This window comes from Protopterus annectens, chromosome 9.part0 (genome assembly GCF_019279795.1).
Source record: "Protopterus annectens isolate FY-2018-M chromosome 9.part0, PAN1.0, whole genome shotgun sequence".
Classification (NCBI taxonomy): Eukaryota; Metazoa; Chordata; order Ceratodontiformes; family Protopteridae; genus Protopterus; species Protopterus annectens.
Window position 1 is genome coordinate 690,937,555 of NC_056743.1, and position 16,049 is coordinate 690,953,603.

Sequence of the window (16,049 nt, forward strand, 5' to 3'; positions counted from 1 at the left end):
AGCAATGTGGTAATTAGTGGGAACCGAGTTGTTCCCAAAGGGGAAGATGACGCATTTTTGGCATTAAGCTTAAGGCCATGGTTTCGACACCAGTCATTGGTCTCAGTGAGGCCTTTCTGTAGGATGTCTACATCACTTGGGGAGTTAATAAGGGCTCCCAGCTTGCAGTCGTCTGTGAACTTAGTCAGCATGTTGGCCTGGACTTCTGAGAAGTAAATGCCAAACAGGAGGGGACCCAGGAATGATCCCTGTGGGACTTCACTCGTGACTGGTTGGCAGTCTGACTTGGACTCCGCTACTTTCACACTGTGTAGTGATGTAGGGGTTGATGCCTAGTTTGGTGAGTTTATCAATAATTCCTAACTGGGGAATGGTATCAAAGGCCTCAGCCAGACTGAGGTAGGCTGTATGAACTGCCTTGCCCTCATCCACACCTCTGCTGACTGACTCAAAGAAGTAAACCAGGTTGAGCAGGCATGATCTACCTTTCACAAAACCAAATTGTGTGGGATCTAGAGTTTGGAGATTCCTATATCCTTGTTAATTAGGTCCATGATGATGCGCTCCATAGCCTTACATATCAGACTCGTCAGGCTAATGGGGTGATAATTCCCAGCATCTGTAGTCACGCCCCCTTTATGGAGAGGGATGTCTGTAGCAGTGCACCATTCAGTAGGGACAAAGCCTGAGGTGAGGCTGTGATTGAACAGAGCACACCAATGTAGTGCCAGTTCACTTTGTAGTTCATGTAGATCACATCCAGGGATACTGTCAGGTCCCATGGAAGCTGTATCCTTGGCCTTGGACAATGCAGCTTTAACCTGTGCTGCAGTAATGCTGGGTGCCTGGCATTCCTCTGGTATTGTGATTGGTCCTTTGGGTTGGGGGTAGTAAAGATGGAACTATATGTTGGAAATATCTGTTGGGTCACTATAGGAGGTAACATTGTGCAGTAACTCAGATTTTTGAGATTATTGATATAAATATAGAAGACTTTGTAGTTGCTTTTAGTGTCTGCCACAATTCTAACTTCATAACTGGCTTTAGAGGTTTTGATGAGGGATCTCAACTTTTTGTTGAGGCTAATAAGGGAGTTTTTCCAGTCTTGGCACTTCACCTTTTTCTGCAACAGTTTCTTCCTTCTGTTGTTGAGTTTATTAATGACTGGGGGCCACCAGATTAGCTTCCTTTTTTTGGAGAAGAGCGTCTTGGTTCTGTTGGGTATGGCTAGCTCCATGCATTTATGTACCTGTTTGTACAGTGCATTGGTTGTGGATTCAGCAGTTCTGCATCTATTTTCCATTGACATTGGGTGCCATGAAGTTAGCCACCTCTGTTTTTAGGACCCCAAACTCAGCTTTGGAGAATTTGTTCATGGTGGTTACCTTTGTGGGGGGTGGGTGGGATGTGGATTTCCAAAGGTGATTAGTTGTGGTCGGATCTAACCAGGGAGGAGATGACTATTGGTGTAGAGCAAGCAACGGTTGCCCATGTTAGTAATAACCAGGTCAAGGATATTGCTTCCTCTAGTGCGGGTAAGAATGAGCTAGTCCCAGGGCATTGGAATTGATGAATTCCAGGAAAGAATCTACATTTGTAGATAATGTAGCTTTGGAGGGATAGGTAACTGTCTTAGAGAATTATCCTTCTCTCATATGGGCTATCCGTCTGTGTGAAGCAGAGTTTTCCCCTAAACCTTTTCAAGAGAGACCTAGACCAATGGATGGGAAACTGAAATACACCCTGGGTCTAGCACCTATGTCTCTATGCAGATCACTTCAAAGCCCTAGCACTATACTTGTTTCCCACAAATAGTTGCGAGACAATCTATGCCTGGCATACAAGGCATCCTTCAGTCCCACTCTGATGGACCTTTTGCATATCCACAAAATGAATAGCATCAGAGTTATTCGATCTAATAATTCAAACTTTGCTTGTGACATAAATAGGGCATGTTGGAGGGATAGGTAAGTGTCTTAGAAAATTCTCCTTCTCTCGTATGGGCTACCCATCTGTGTGAAGCAGAGCTTTCCTCTAAACCTTTTCAAGAGAAACCTGGACCAATGGATGGGAAACTGAAATACACCCTGGGTCAAGCACCTATGTATCTAATGGACAGAGGTAACCTGTAACTCTTGCCCTAGCTTACATATAACCCTTAAAAATAAAATTTAAGGCACATAAACTTGCAGGACACAATTGGAATGCTTGGCTAGGCTTATAAAGGCCCCAGTGGTTGTCAGCCTAGTATGCCTATGAACCTATAACATGACGGAGAAGTGAGTAGTAAAAATAATCTTTTAGTGATGCAAACTCTATTTTCATAAAAAGCGAAATATATCAGGCATCACTACCAGGCCAAAAGACCAAGCAAGAACACCACCTTCTACTAATCCCGGAGGAGCTTCTTCACCTAGAAGTTATACAGCCAGTACCAAGGGACCCCCAAAACAAAGGGTCCTATTCAAGGCTGTTCCTATTGCCCAGAAAAGAAGATTTGTAAAGACAATGTTAAATACATATCTAGAGTTCCTAAAATTCAGTATGCTAACCATCCAGGTTCACTTGTCACTGCCATACCAGAACTCGTCAGAGATTTGGGATGTATGGCAAGGCTTAAAAAGACCCTTTTGGTAGTTAGCCTAGTAAACACCTATGAACCTGTGAACTATCCCTACAAGCTCTGATAGTTATCCTAGATTTCGACACTGCCTAAATCCATATTGCTGTGGCACCCATCTATTTACAAAGTGCCTGACAACAGTTATTGAATACTGCACAACCAAGGGAATTCTCATTTTCTGTTTTCTTAATAACTGTCTGATCCAATCATAGTCACAGTATGATATATATAGAGCTCTGCAATTCACTATTGCATGCTTTCAAAATTTAACCTTTTTAATCAAAATTCACAAGTCAAAGCTAAACCCTTCTAATCAATGGTTTTCTTAGGGGGCCCTCCTAGATTAAAGCAGACCCTGGGCCTTTTTCCCCCAGGGCAGGGCAGAATTTGAGGCACAGTACTTTTAGAAAATGGCTTATAAAACTACAGTCATGGTGAGAAAATTTCTAAGTGTGCTAGGGGTTAAAGGTCTCTATTATCTTAGTAGTAGTTCTAATGATGTTATATATGACAAAGCTCCAGTGATTCTCAAGAAAAACCTGGAGATAATACTGTCAGTCCCTGGAGGGGATTATTCCTATGCTACCCTGCATCTCACAGGAGTTAGATTGCTGGTCCATTAAGGTCAAACAGGACCAAGGGAGTCCCTTCCAACAAGCACCCTTTTCAACTAGCTCTTAATCACTGATGCCATAACACCTAGCGTGAGGAGCCCACTCAAGGAGCCTCAAGGTCCAGAGAGTTTGGGACCATGTTTTAAAGGAAAAAAACATTAGTATAAAAGAATGATGGCCCTTATATAGGCACTCCTGGGTTTCAAGCCCCTCTGAAAGAAAAAAAGTGATGCAAGTGACAGGCAACAACATGACTGTAATATGGTACATACTGTAAGTAAACAACTGGTGACTGGGTCTTACTCGTTGTTGACTGGGGCTGCCTGGGAGATAAATTCACAATTCCAGATGACTAAGGGCAGACTTCATCCCACTAACCTGACTTCAGTAGAAGATCAACTGCAGAACCCTCAGAACTGGATGTTTCACAGAGATGTTTTCCTCCAGGTATTTCAGAAGTGGGGATGTCCCATAGATAAACCTGTTTGCTACTCCAAGCAACAAGTAATTGGAGGTGCCACACAAAGAAACTTGGGCAGTAGATGCCTTCTTCTTCAAATTGAAAGGACTTTATGTGTGCATTTCCCAATCCCAAAAGTTATACAAAAGGTAGAGCCAAAGATGCCACTAATAATATAATTTTGGTCTAAGTAGCATGAGTTCAGTCTCCTCATTCAGATGTTCAGAGCAAAACTTTTGACACTGCCTATAATCCTGGGCATCCTTACTCAGAGCAGGGAGCTCCTCATACACCCCATCCTAAAGACTCTATACATCACAGCATGTACGATTTAGTTCTGCTATCCATTAGACTAGTTTACTGAGATGTGCTGTCAGACTTGGAAGTCTGCTGCCAAGAAATTTTACCTGAACAATTGGAAAAAGACTTTTCTATATGGTTTCAGAAAAAAAAACAATATTCAGGATTCTCTCCCAGTCCCTGTGCCAATGGTCCTACAGTACTTTTCTGAGCTGTTTAGTCCAGGTCTGGCCTATGCCTCACTGAAAGTACATCTTTCTTCCATTTCTGCCTGCATACATATGGAACATTCTCTTGCTTCTCTGCTGCCTGTTAGACATTTTCTTGCACCTTCTCCTTTTAAGACACATAGAAAGGTGGCTGCTTATCCATGGAACCAACATTTTGTCAGAAGAAAACATACATAGCCTCCATTTGAACCAGATGCTTCAGCAATCCTAAAATTTCTGATCTGGAAAACTGTTCTTCAGTTTTCTATCACTTCAGCTAAAAGATCAGAACTACAGGCTTTAATGTGCAAAATACCTTTCTTAGTGACATGTTCAGCTTTAGAACTAATCTTTCCTTTTTGCCTAAAGTAGTGAAAAAAGTGTTCCCTTATTCAAGCTATAAAGCTGTCTGCATTTTATTTTATCTCTGAAAACAGCTGTAAGAGAATTTGCATTTATTGGATGTTCAGAGTCAATGGTGATACTATTTAGACAAAATCAAAAACATTACTTCAGATCAATTTTCTTTTCTTTTCTTTTGCAATGAAGAATAAGAGAAAGAAAGTATCTAAGCAAACGATCTCCAATTGACTAGCACATTGGATCTGTTTTTACTACACTTATCAATGGGAAAAAAAATAGATGGATATGTAAAACCCCAGAACATCAGAGTAATAGCAAGCACTGTGGCTTTTCCTATGGAGTATATATAAACAGCCTCTTTTGGAGTAGTCACTTAGTCTTCTGTCCATACACTTTCTAAACATTACAGGCCAGATATTGCTTCCACTGAGAGGGCTGAGTTAGTTGCAACCATTCTCCAGGGCTTATTATAACCCATCTTGTACAGCCCTACCACCTTCCTGTCTTTGTGTCTTTGTGAGCTCTGAAAATGGTCCCACTAGTCACTGCTACTACATAAATGATTTGCCTGAAGAAATTAGTACACTCATTTAAAAACTAAGCATAATAGGTGATTACTGAGTAGAATAAAATAATGCTGTAATACAAGTCTATCTCCCACCATCATCCTCTTACTTTCCATGGGCATCCCAGGGCTGGGGAGTGCCCTTTTCCTATATATTACCTCTTCTTTCTCCCCCTTTCAGGGACGTGAATGTCTGTATAGAATTGAGGAACTCAGGTTCTGTATGTTGCATGTTGAGAGCTCATTCTTAGGGATTTTAGCTTGGATAGAGTCTTGGAACTTTACCCCCAAAACCATACTCACTAGGGGCAGGATGAATATCCCACAGATATCCTTGACAAGAAAAAAACAAAGATGGTATAGATACATAATGGTTTTATCCACAAAGCCTGTTGGCATCCAAGAGAAGCTGGTATCTGTCAGCCCTTGATGAGTAAGGGTGATAAGTTTTGGAAGTCAGGCAGGATGTATGGCTTTCTGTGGCAGAAATTCCAGTAGTCAGATCTGCTGCAACATTTGCTACTTATACATTTGATATTATGGTAAGTTTTTATACACCTTGAATTCTTCAGACATATTTCAGGCCAAAGAAGACTCTTCCACATTTAAGGCATTTATTTTTCTATAGAAATCAAGGGGATCAGTAGTCACTAGTTGCTTAAGTGTCTCAGTTGGAACACAGAGAGCAGCACTATACGTTTTATGAATTACATGATTCACTAATAAGAGACAGAGGGATTTGCATGTTGAATCAAAAATGATACGTAAGAGGCAAACTATTAAGATAAGCAGACTTGACATTTGATAAAGAACTGCAGCATGTATTGGAGTAAGTGAGCTTTGAAGAATTCAGCTTAAAAGCACTGATGGGGAATTGAAATTCTGCAAAATGAAAGCCATGGATAAAAATGAGGGCAAAATGAATAAAGTAAATGAACAGACTACATTACTGGCAACCATGTGTTATCTGATATTATGCCTTTTAAAAAACAAGGAGTCAGACACTGATCTCAACGTAGACAGTATTGCTGGAAGCATGAGAAGGTACATTAATCATATTTGTAGGCAATGTGGCCATCATAGCCATTTTACAAAGATGTACAAAACTGAAAATGAATGATTGCAGCAGGATTTCTATACAGAGGTGGTAAAGAAACAGAGTAAATCCAAAATATCTGTAAGCTCAACTGAAATGTATAATGTAAATGCAGTTCAGGCTATAAGCCCCAATAATGATGATCTTTAGTCAGAACATTTGTGTTTAGATGAAGAAAATTACACATTCTCATGGCAACTAATATTAAGTTAATAAATCTACCTAATACTGTATAAAAATTATTGTGTGCTGTTCTGATGCATTTTGGGCATAAACCAGAGACGTTGGGTCAGATTTTGCTTGATTGTGAGTACAAGGGTAGGAAACACAAATTCATGTTTCAAGTGATGTTTTTAACAAAGCATTTAAAGTGACCACATATCCTGGCTTCCAATGCTTTTAAGACATGTGGTGCAACTGAAAGGATTAATACCATACAGTTACAGAATATTTATTGGTGTGTATACGCATTTGCATGAATAAGGAAAATAAAAATGTACATCTGATGGTAGTAAAGAGTACACAAATGAAAGACTGCAAAATGGTAAAAAGCATGCACATTACTGAGGGCGAGCACAAATGTGTCAATAACTACAAACAGGCTTATATATACAAAGGGATAAACAGAACTGGAAGCAACAGCAGTATGCATGGTTCTCCTAGTAAAGTCACTTTGAAAGAATCTGCTAAAGGTGGTAATTCAGCTAGGAAGCATAATTACAGAAATTATGTTACGAGTGCTTCACTGAAGGTCAAAAAATGCAATGCTCAAAATATTGCTGATACCTTGCAAAATTATTCTGATTTGTTTATTTTGTGGGCTGCCAACCAGAATATCACAATACTATATACACTGAGAAAAGTTCCAGCAATGCTGAAATCCAATAGTGAGCAGGAACTGCAACACAGGAAAACAATGGGTATATATTTTTTTCACACTCTTTCCAACTGCTGCCTGTGGTTCATCAGCCTCATCTTGTCCAACTGACCCATTTATTCCTAAGGGTTTTTTTTTTCTTTTAAAATCCTAACTTTTCATACATGCTCAACTAAGCAACAGAAAGATGATGTGCAATGGGATGACGACATTTGTCATCCCTCACTTCCTTAAGGGGCAGTGCCAACAAGCAGCCTTTTTCCTCTTTCCTGAAGATCAGCAGTAAGGTTTCCACAATCTCCACAATTAAATTATACTTCCCTATATGCTCCCTGAGCACCTGCTGTTGCCTTCTCACTATAGGAGAAGCAAACAGCCCTTGTCCTTTAACTCCTCTACTCCCTGCCTGTTTCTACCAGAGCTATGTCCCCTAATTGAACTCTGGTTGCTGGAGTTGAAGATAAGGCTTCTTTACTCTGTGCACAGAGCCAGGCTGAGTGCAATGGTTAAATAACCAGAACTGACTTGAATGAGAGAATAGCATTGTAACATGTAAGGCAAAACATACCCAGACTATATGTAAACCTTAAAAACATAAGAACATAGATTGAAAGGGAACATTATCTGCTTCAAATAGTTGAAGAAGTTGCTGCATACATGTCTAAGGCTAAGCTTTTATCTGTGTTTTTTTACACTTAACGGATTTGGTAAATTGGACAGAATACAAAAATGAAGCTAGTTTAAAGCTTTATACATTCAGCACCTGTCTAAGTAGATAAAGTATTCTAAGACTGTATTTTGGAATTGCAGGTCACCAAGAAATACTTCAGATGGAAAAAACTAAGATGATTGAAAGGGAAGAAGGAACCAGTCAGGAATACAACACAAGACCAGGCTTGCTCGTGCATACCAAAAACCAGGATTGCATTGGTATGGTTCAGCATTTTTCATGTTTATTCTAAATTTGTCTATAACAGTGCCACTTAGAAAGCTACTAGAATATGATGTCACTTGGTTTGGTTGCAAAAACAAGATAGGAGTTTTATAATGCTAAAAAGTCTAGCTGCTCAAGCACCTGTTCTTAAGTCCTGTGATCATTTGCAGCAATTTATTCTTCAAGTGAATGTGTTCAGGTACATATCCTGTAGTAAGGCTAAGATTAAATAGCATTTTTATGTGTGGGTTTAGCTCCTCTTGGAGTTCACGTAGCACGCAACCCGGGATACCGTCAGGTCCCATTGATGCTGTGTTTTTAGCTTTGCTGAGGGCGGTTCTCACCTGGACATCTGAGATGACAGGGAGGTTACATTCAGCTGGGATAAGTATTTCTTGTTTTGGGGGTGAGGGAGGGGAGAAATTTGCACTGAACCTGTCTGCCAGAATGTTGGCAATATCTGTGGGTTCAGTGTATTTTTTGTTATTGTGAACTAACTCTGAGCATATCTGAGGGTTTCCGCCCAGGTTTCTAACATAGCATAAGAAGGCCTTGTGGTTATCTTTAGTATCCATAGCAATTTTTCTCTCAAAGTTGGCCTAGGATGTTTTTATGAGAGAACGTAGCTTTCTACTAGTGCTGATCAGAGATGCCTTCTCTTTATGGGATTTTGCTCTGTCGTGCAGTAGCTTCCTTCTTTTGTTATACAATTTGTTTATGGCTGGGGTCCACCAGACAGGACGCCTGCCCTTGATGGAGAGGGTCTTGGTTTTATTTGGGATTGCATGATCCATGCTTTCTTGGAGATGTCCGTAGAAAGCATTTGTGAAGGATTCAGCATTGTGGGATGTGGTTTCCACTGGCCCAGTGGGCTTAAAGGATACCATCTCAGTCTTAAGAAGTGTAAAGTCGGCTTTTGAGAAGTTTTTCACTGTAGTCTTTTGTGTTGGGGGTGGAGGTGGGATATGTATTCTTGAGTTTTTTGACAGAACGGCTTTTCCAATATGGTGTGGTGGCTATATATTTTCTCATGTATTTATAGACGTCATTGCTTTAAACGATAGTACCCCCCACACACACATACACACACACAACTCCCATAGACTAAATAAATATAAAACAGGGAGATGTAGAATGTATACATCATAGGAAGAAGACCTTCTATAGTTAAGCACATTGTTATTCCCTTAATCACAGACTTAATCACTAACTTATGCACAATGGTGCACCACTTTTAAATCTGTCTTTTTAGCCTTGTGTCTGCTCTTGTTTTGTTTCATAAAGTGACTGAGACACCATCAACACAGAAAGCAACTAAGCTAAGCTTACACAAATATTACTTATATTAATGTAATAGTTTTACATTTACGTTTTTAGAAGACCTAAGTGCCTCAGTGTTAATAATGGTTACATTGTTTTTCAAAAATATGAACACAAACTAGTTTATCTTCAGTATTACTTTTGTCTGCCAAGCTGAAGAATCTAGATTTATAATGATAATTCATATTTTTACATAGTCAAGATCTGAATAATCATAACTGAATTGCCCAGTAACACACAGTAATCACAAGCTTAACAAATTGCTAAGTAAAAATCAGCTTCCCTGCATTTGATTGGGATAACATATTTTGACTTATGCTTTTTAAAAAGCAAACTCTTAAAAGTGTAACTTGAAAACCATGCAAAGTCACACAAAAATTTTTTTTTGCAAGGGATGAAGTATCCTACCCCCCCCCCCCCCAACTGTCTGGGTGCTCTTGCCCCACCTCTTTAAATTATGTATACCAGCTACACTTTCACACTACAGTGGAGACAAAGGGAAGAAGTTTCTGAATATGTACCACCATCTCACACAATACAACACAATGTATTTAAATGAACTGCAGCATTCATCTTTCAGTAAAAGGACAAGTGATCAAATAACCCTCAATGATGACAATTATTCCTTAGTCTTCTGACATAGCTAAAGAAAGATTTGCAGTAATCCTGTGCCATAGTTGCTAGCTTCTGCTCATGGGATGCTTTGCTTCTCTATCTAAAGGCCTTCAACTTCTTAGTGAGGTTCTTCGTATTACTTTCTTGCTGAGGGTTCTGGCCACTTCTTGGTATTTTAAGAAGTTTATTCCTTTATTGTATACTTTCTTTAGGTTATCTGACCACCAGGGTAGTTTATTTTTTAATCTTCCAGCATATTTAATACTGGTAGGGACTGCTAGATCGTTGTATTTGTCCAGATGGCCATAAGGATCCTTTTGTAACTGTCAAGGTCAACTATGGAAATAATAGTGGATAAATGTAGAGAGTTCATTGTATAATTGCGTGAAGTTTGCCTTCTTAAAGTTTATAAAGAAGGTGGTGTTGGTTGCTGGAAGTTGGACTCTACTAAGGCAAACTGTAGTTCTCTGAGTTCACTGGGGGGTCTCTGGGTATGGCTTTTTAGAGACCACCATCAGAAATGAGCACTGAGACTCTGCCACAGTTCTCAGTGGGTTTAAATGCATGGCAGGCAAAGAGGGACTGCTTTGTTTGTATTTGAAGCATGCATCAGTACCAGCACATACATGGAAGTGCTTCCAGTTCAGGCAGTGTATCTAGCATTAAGAAGAGCTACCTTGATGCTGTCCAGTTTGGGTTTGCATGCATTTGAACCATGTATCAGTACCTGCACATACATGGAAGTGCTTCCAGTTCAGGCAGTGTATCTAGCATTAAGAAGAGCTACCTTGATGCTGTCCAGTTTGGGTTTGTTTGTATTTGAACCATGTATCAGTACCTGCACATACATGGAAGTGCTTCCAGTTCAGGCAGTGTATCTAGCATTAAGAAGAGCTACCTTGATGCTGTCCAGTTTGGGTTTGTCTGCATTTGAACCATGTATCAGTACCTGCACATACATGGAAGTGCTTCCAGTTCAGGCAGTGTATCTAGCATTAAGAAGAGCTACCTTGATGCTGTCCAGTTTGGGTTTGCATGCATTTGAACCATGTATCAGTACCTGCACATACATGGAAGTGCTTCCAGTTCAGGCAGTGTATCTAGCATTAAGAAGAGCTACCTTGATGCTGTCCAGTTTGGGTTTGCATGCATTTGAACCATGTATCAGTACCTGCACATACATGGAAGTGCTTCCAGTTCAGGCAGCGTATCTAGCATTAAGAAGAGCTACCTTGATGCTGTCCAGTTTGGGTTTGTCTGCATTTGAACCATGTATCAGTACCTGCACATACATGGAAGTGCTTCCAGTTCAGGCAGTGTATCTAGCATTAAGAAGAGCTACCTTGATGCTGTCCAGTTTGGGTTTGCATGCATTTGTTCAGCTGGGATGTTCACAAGGTTAACTCTGTCGAAAAAGCATGTTGGGGCAGCAAAATCTTTAGCTAGTATGCACAGCCCCTTGAACAAGAAATGCAGACTGGCATTTGTAAAACAAGTAGGACTATCAATCATCTCATTGCAGGTTGATACAAATTGGATCTGCCTTGACTAACACCAGCTACTTAACCAGTAGTCGAAGTCAATCACCAGGATATTGCCAGAAGCTGGTATATAAGTACTAGACCATGGTAGTGTTAATACAGAGTGTCAACTCATTTATTTGCAGACCACACCTTTCATATGTGATTGGTAGTTATGAAACACAGGCCTTGGTCTGACTTCAGAGTTCATGGCTCTCTCCTCCAAGGCAGGAATGAATATGTCCAGCTGGACAAAGGAAGGGAACCATAAGACAAGAGATGGTAGCACTGCCACTAAAAGCCAGTCATGTGAGCACTTCTTTTTTAGATGTGTGGAGGCTGTGCTACACTGCATTAAAACACAGTTGTGGCATGACATACTTTAGCATTGCTGCCAAAAGTCTCTGTCATGGGAGCACATTTGTTATATATCTGGGGGTTGTGCCACACTGTATTAAAACACAGTCATGGCATGTCATAGGGTAGCACTGCTGCCAAAAGCCAGTCATGTGAGCATGTTTGTTATACATCGGGGTTTGTGTCACAATGTACTAAAATGCAGTCATGACTGGGCACCAGGGTACATCTCCAATGTGGTGAAATCTGCCCGAATGTAAATGGGAAGGTATTTTACGTTTTTTTCCATCCAGGGAAGATGCATGTTTGGACTGAAATGCCCAAAGAGTTTCATTATGTTGCTGATTACAATTGTGGTATATAATTTCCAGTGATCAGTTCACAGAGCAGTGTTATGAAGTGGGCATGTCCTGGACAGTAGTTTATAAAAGAGTTGGAGGTCAGCAATGTGTTGCTGTGATTGTGACTTGGTGGGAGGGCAGTAGTCTGAGAGCTGGGAGTACAAATTTGAAAATCCTGGCTACACCTCTGATATCATGCCTTGCACTGGCTGGATATCATGACAACAGTGCATTGCTGCATACCAAGCCTAGACAGAGTTGGTGCTTTCTGTCACAAGTGAAGAAAAAAAAAAACAGATAACTGCCTTACAAGTCTTTCCTTACAATCAGCAATTGATTGCCTTCACAGTTTACATTAAGTGGATGAACGAGACACTGTACAAGTATGCAGATTAGAATAACATTGCAGTAGACTGCTTTTGAAAACACTTTTTCACACTTGCAGCATTCTGAAGGTTTGCAGTTTGATATGCCTCAATTACCAAAATAAACTTACCATACCTTGACAGTGACAAAAATGCATGTATGATACAGTAATGTCTTTCCATTTCTACATTCTTCTGTGGGCTCTGAGCAAAGTTGTTTGACCCCCCCCCCATAGTCTACTCCCACCCACCACAAAGCTTTGCTGACCATTACAATCTGCAGATGCACATAGACTCATAGGAGGTTAATAGGGTAATGGCCCTGGGGCCCTTATAAGCCTAGCCAAACCCCCAAAAGAAACCTCAGTTAGCACCTGTTGTCCCTGTCAGTGAGGGACACAGGTGAAACCCCTGTGACAGATTTGCGGTTTCCCATCCACTCATCAAGGTTGCATTTGAAGAGGGTCAGCGAGGTGCTCTGTTTGACGTGTATAGGAGGTCTATTCCAGAGACGGGGCAGCCTCTGAGAGACAAACCTATCTCTCCAGCAGGTTTTTTAATGTCACATATTAGGTTGAGGCCTTTTAAGCTGGTAGTACATGAGGAGTTAAACTTACGGATATGGAGCATCTCTAGTCAGGGTCCATGATTGCCTTGTAGGTGAGACACAGATCACCCCTGAGCAATCTGTATGATACCGAGTAGAGTGATAGTAATTTGAGCCTGTCCACATAGGACAGGTGTTGGAGGCCATGGATTCTCTTTGTGAGGTATTTCAATGGCCTTTCCAGTTGGTGCAGATATTTGGAGAGGTACATTCCAAATGGGGTGTTATACTCAATTATTGGTCTAATGGGAGAGGAGTATAGAGAGGTAATGACCTCCTTTTTTTCTGGATTTAATCCCTTTACTTATGAGATGAACCAAGAAAAAGGCTTTTCTGACCACTGCCGCTACATGATGGTTGAATGAGAGGTTGTTATCAACTTGAGTGCCCAGGTCTCTCACCACAGGTTGTGTGCTTACAGAGTTGCCATTAATGTGGTAATCAGTAGGGGTTGTGTTTTTGCCGAATGGCATGATGATACATTTTTTTGCATTCAGCTTGAGGCCTTGACTTTGGCACCAGCCATTAGTTGCTGTAAGACTCTCTTGAAGTATGTTAACATCATTTGGGTAGTCAATGATAGCACCCAACTTACAGTCATCAGCAAACTTGGTCAGCCACAGGCCTTTTGTCTTTTCCTGGGCCTCCAAGAAATAGATGCCAAACAGTAGGGGTCCCAGGACAGATCCCTGGGGAACTCTACTAGTGACAGGTCTGCTATCAGAGGCGGAGGTGCCTATTTTGGCTTTGAGGGTCCTGTCGGTGAGCCAGTTGGCCACCCACCTGATGAGATAGGGATTTACACCAAGTTGTGCTAGCTTTTCAATGATGCCTGAGTGGGGGATTGTATCAAAGGCTTTGGCCAAATCAAGGTAAGCTGTATGTGCTGATTTCCCTCATACAGGGCCTTGTTGACAGTCTCACACGTCAGCCAAATCTTGCTTTCACCAGAAGCCATGGTTAACTTTCTTCATTAATTCTTCCTGTCTCTCTCTCTTTGCAATAGACAACAGCCTTCAGGTTAACTCCCCCTTTACAACTGGACTGTATAAATGAGCTACCCTCCATGGTAGTCCTTTGCACCCCCCAGCTGTTTTGTCCCAGCTCTATTTAGCAGCAGTGCAGCTACTATTGCTCACAGTGTATAGCTGTGCTACGTATGCAGACTGCCCTTTGCAGTGCACTCTTGGCTCACTCTTCAGTCACTGGTGTGAACTGCAATACATATTACAGTCTTTACAGGTGAAAATGGTACTGCAGCTAAAAAATGAATAAAATTAAAGATGGCATAACCAAGAACATCACTTAAATGCACATAGTTTATTATTTTAGTTCTGACAATATGATGAATGTATTAATTTCAAACTTTAATTGTCCTCTTCGTGGTTTGCCCTTGTGACAGTTCCTTTTCAATTTCCTGTAGTTTCCAGACAAGTAAGGTAGTTATATCATTAAGATGTTGTTAAAGATGTACTATGAATACTTCTGTACAAATGTTTTTGTCTTTTTACACATAGCAGTACAGTGTACAAACAGGGATTAATAACAAACCATTATAATTTAGATGTGTTTTAATATTGCTGCAACAAAATGTAACTGTATTTGTTGTTTTTGTATTGTTCAGATACTCGTTTATGAAGGAGCTTCCAGTAAGAGATAAGACATTTGACAGAACTCCCCTACAGTTGTTCAAGGTAAAACTGTTTGAGTGTCAGTAACATGAAGAATAACAACACAAAAAGCATAAAGCTGAATGCTGCTTCCCATAGGGAATCATTGTCGGTGAGGGTTCTAAGTGTGTGCCTGCAATGATTCACTTGTTTTGGGAGATTTCTCCCTTCTTCAAGTTGGTAGAACTGTGGACTTGGTAAAATAAGTTTGGGGGCATGGGGAGTTGCCCCCCACAATGGGTGGTACAGGGGGCATATCCCCTGCAAAAAACAATTAAAGTTCCCATCTGTGTTTCCGGCATTTGTTTTCATCCTGTCAGCTTGTCAGCATTCAAGAAGTCGGAATTTCATAGTACCATTCCACATAAATGAGATTTTAAAGAATGCCTTTAGCCCATCTGAGGAGTTACCATTTTTTGCTCTGATTTCCAATGAATCAACACACTTTTGTTATAACTTTTGTATTGTTTTGCTAATTGTTTCAGCCACATGGGAACTAATCTTCACTGACCCATCACAAACTAATAGCTGCAGTAAAACTGCTAAATTTGGTTATTGAAATAAACTGTTTAAAGGGGATCTAAAAAGCCAGAATTGTGTTTAATCATTTATATTTACTAAACAATATTTCAGCTTTGCTCCATATCTAAAGTTATGAAACCGCTGTGGACCAATGACAAGAAAACCCCTGTTGTTCTTTAACATTTTCCAAATCAATAAGGATTCGCATATTTCATTAAAATATACTGACCATTCAAGAGGCAACCAACATTTTATCTGCACTGTGCTGTACTGTACTGGATATTGTTTTCAGATTTATTTGAATTTTTTATTGTCATAGTTTAATGTACCTTTGCTGGCATATAAAACATATACTATTTGATGGCATTTTCTTTAAAATAATTAAAAAATAAAGAGCATAAAGCAACAATAATTCTCTCATTGAGCTGCTTGATTTTTCATAGGGGTGTTTTTTCTTCCAGCGTGAAGACATTGTTTATGTCAAGTTAGGCATACATTTTGTATATCTTAAGCTAGTTACTGTTCTAAATGCAAACTGAAATCTAGAGGACTTTAACAGCTAGCAGCCACCCATCCATTTTCCAGTATTTATCTTTTTATAATGCAGGTGCAAATGTATTTTACAGTTTTTTTGTATGCAGAAATTTGATTTTAGTGACTGGAGGCAGAGTTACTTGAGGATACACCACTG

General features: G+C 40.2%; 1 protein-coding gene across 1 annotated transcript in view; it reads left to right on the top strand.

Annotated features, from left to right (window-relative positions):
- The window catches only part of LOC122811453 (major histocompatibility complex class I-related gene protein-like), a 522,120-nt gene extending 506,350 nt beyond the window's left edge, over positions 1 to 15,770 (top strand). Inside the window, exons 6-7 of the mRNA XM_044083305.1 lie at positions 7,918 to 8,037; positions 14,791 to 15,770. Coding sequence (XP_043939240.1) covers positions 7,918 to 8,037; positions 14,791 to 14,804 — 134 coding nt within the window. The 3' untranslated portion in view covers positions 14,805 to 15,770. The remainder of the gene's footprint in view (positions 1 to 7,917; positions 8,038 to 14,790) is intronic.
- The last annotated feature ends 279 nt before the right edge of the window (positions 15,771 to 16,049 follow it).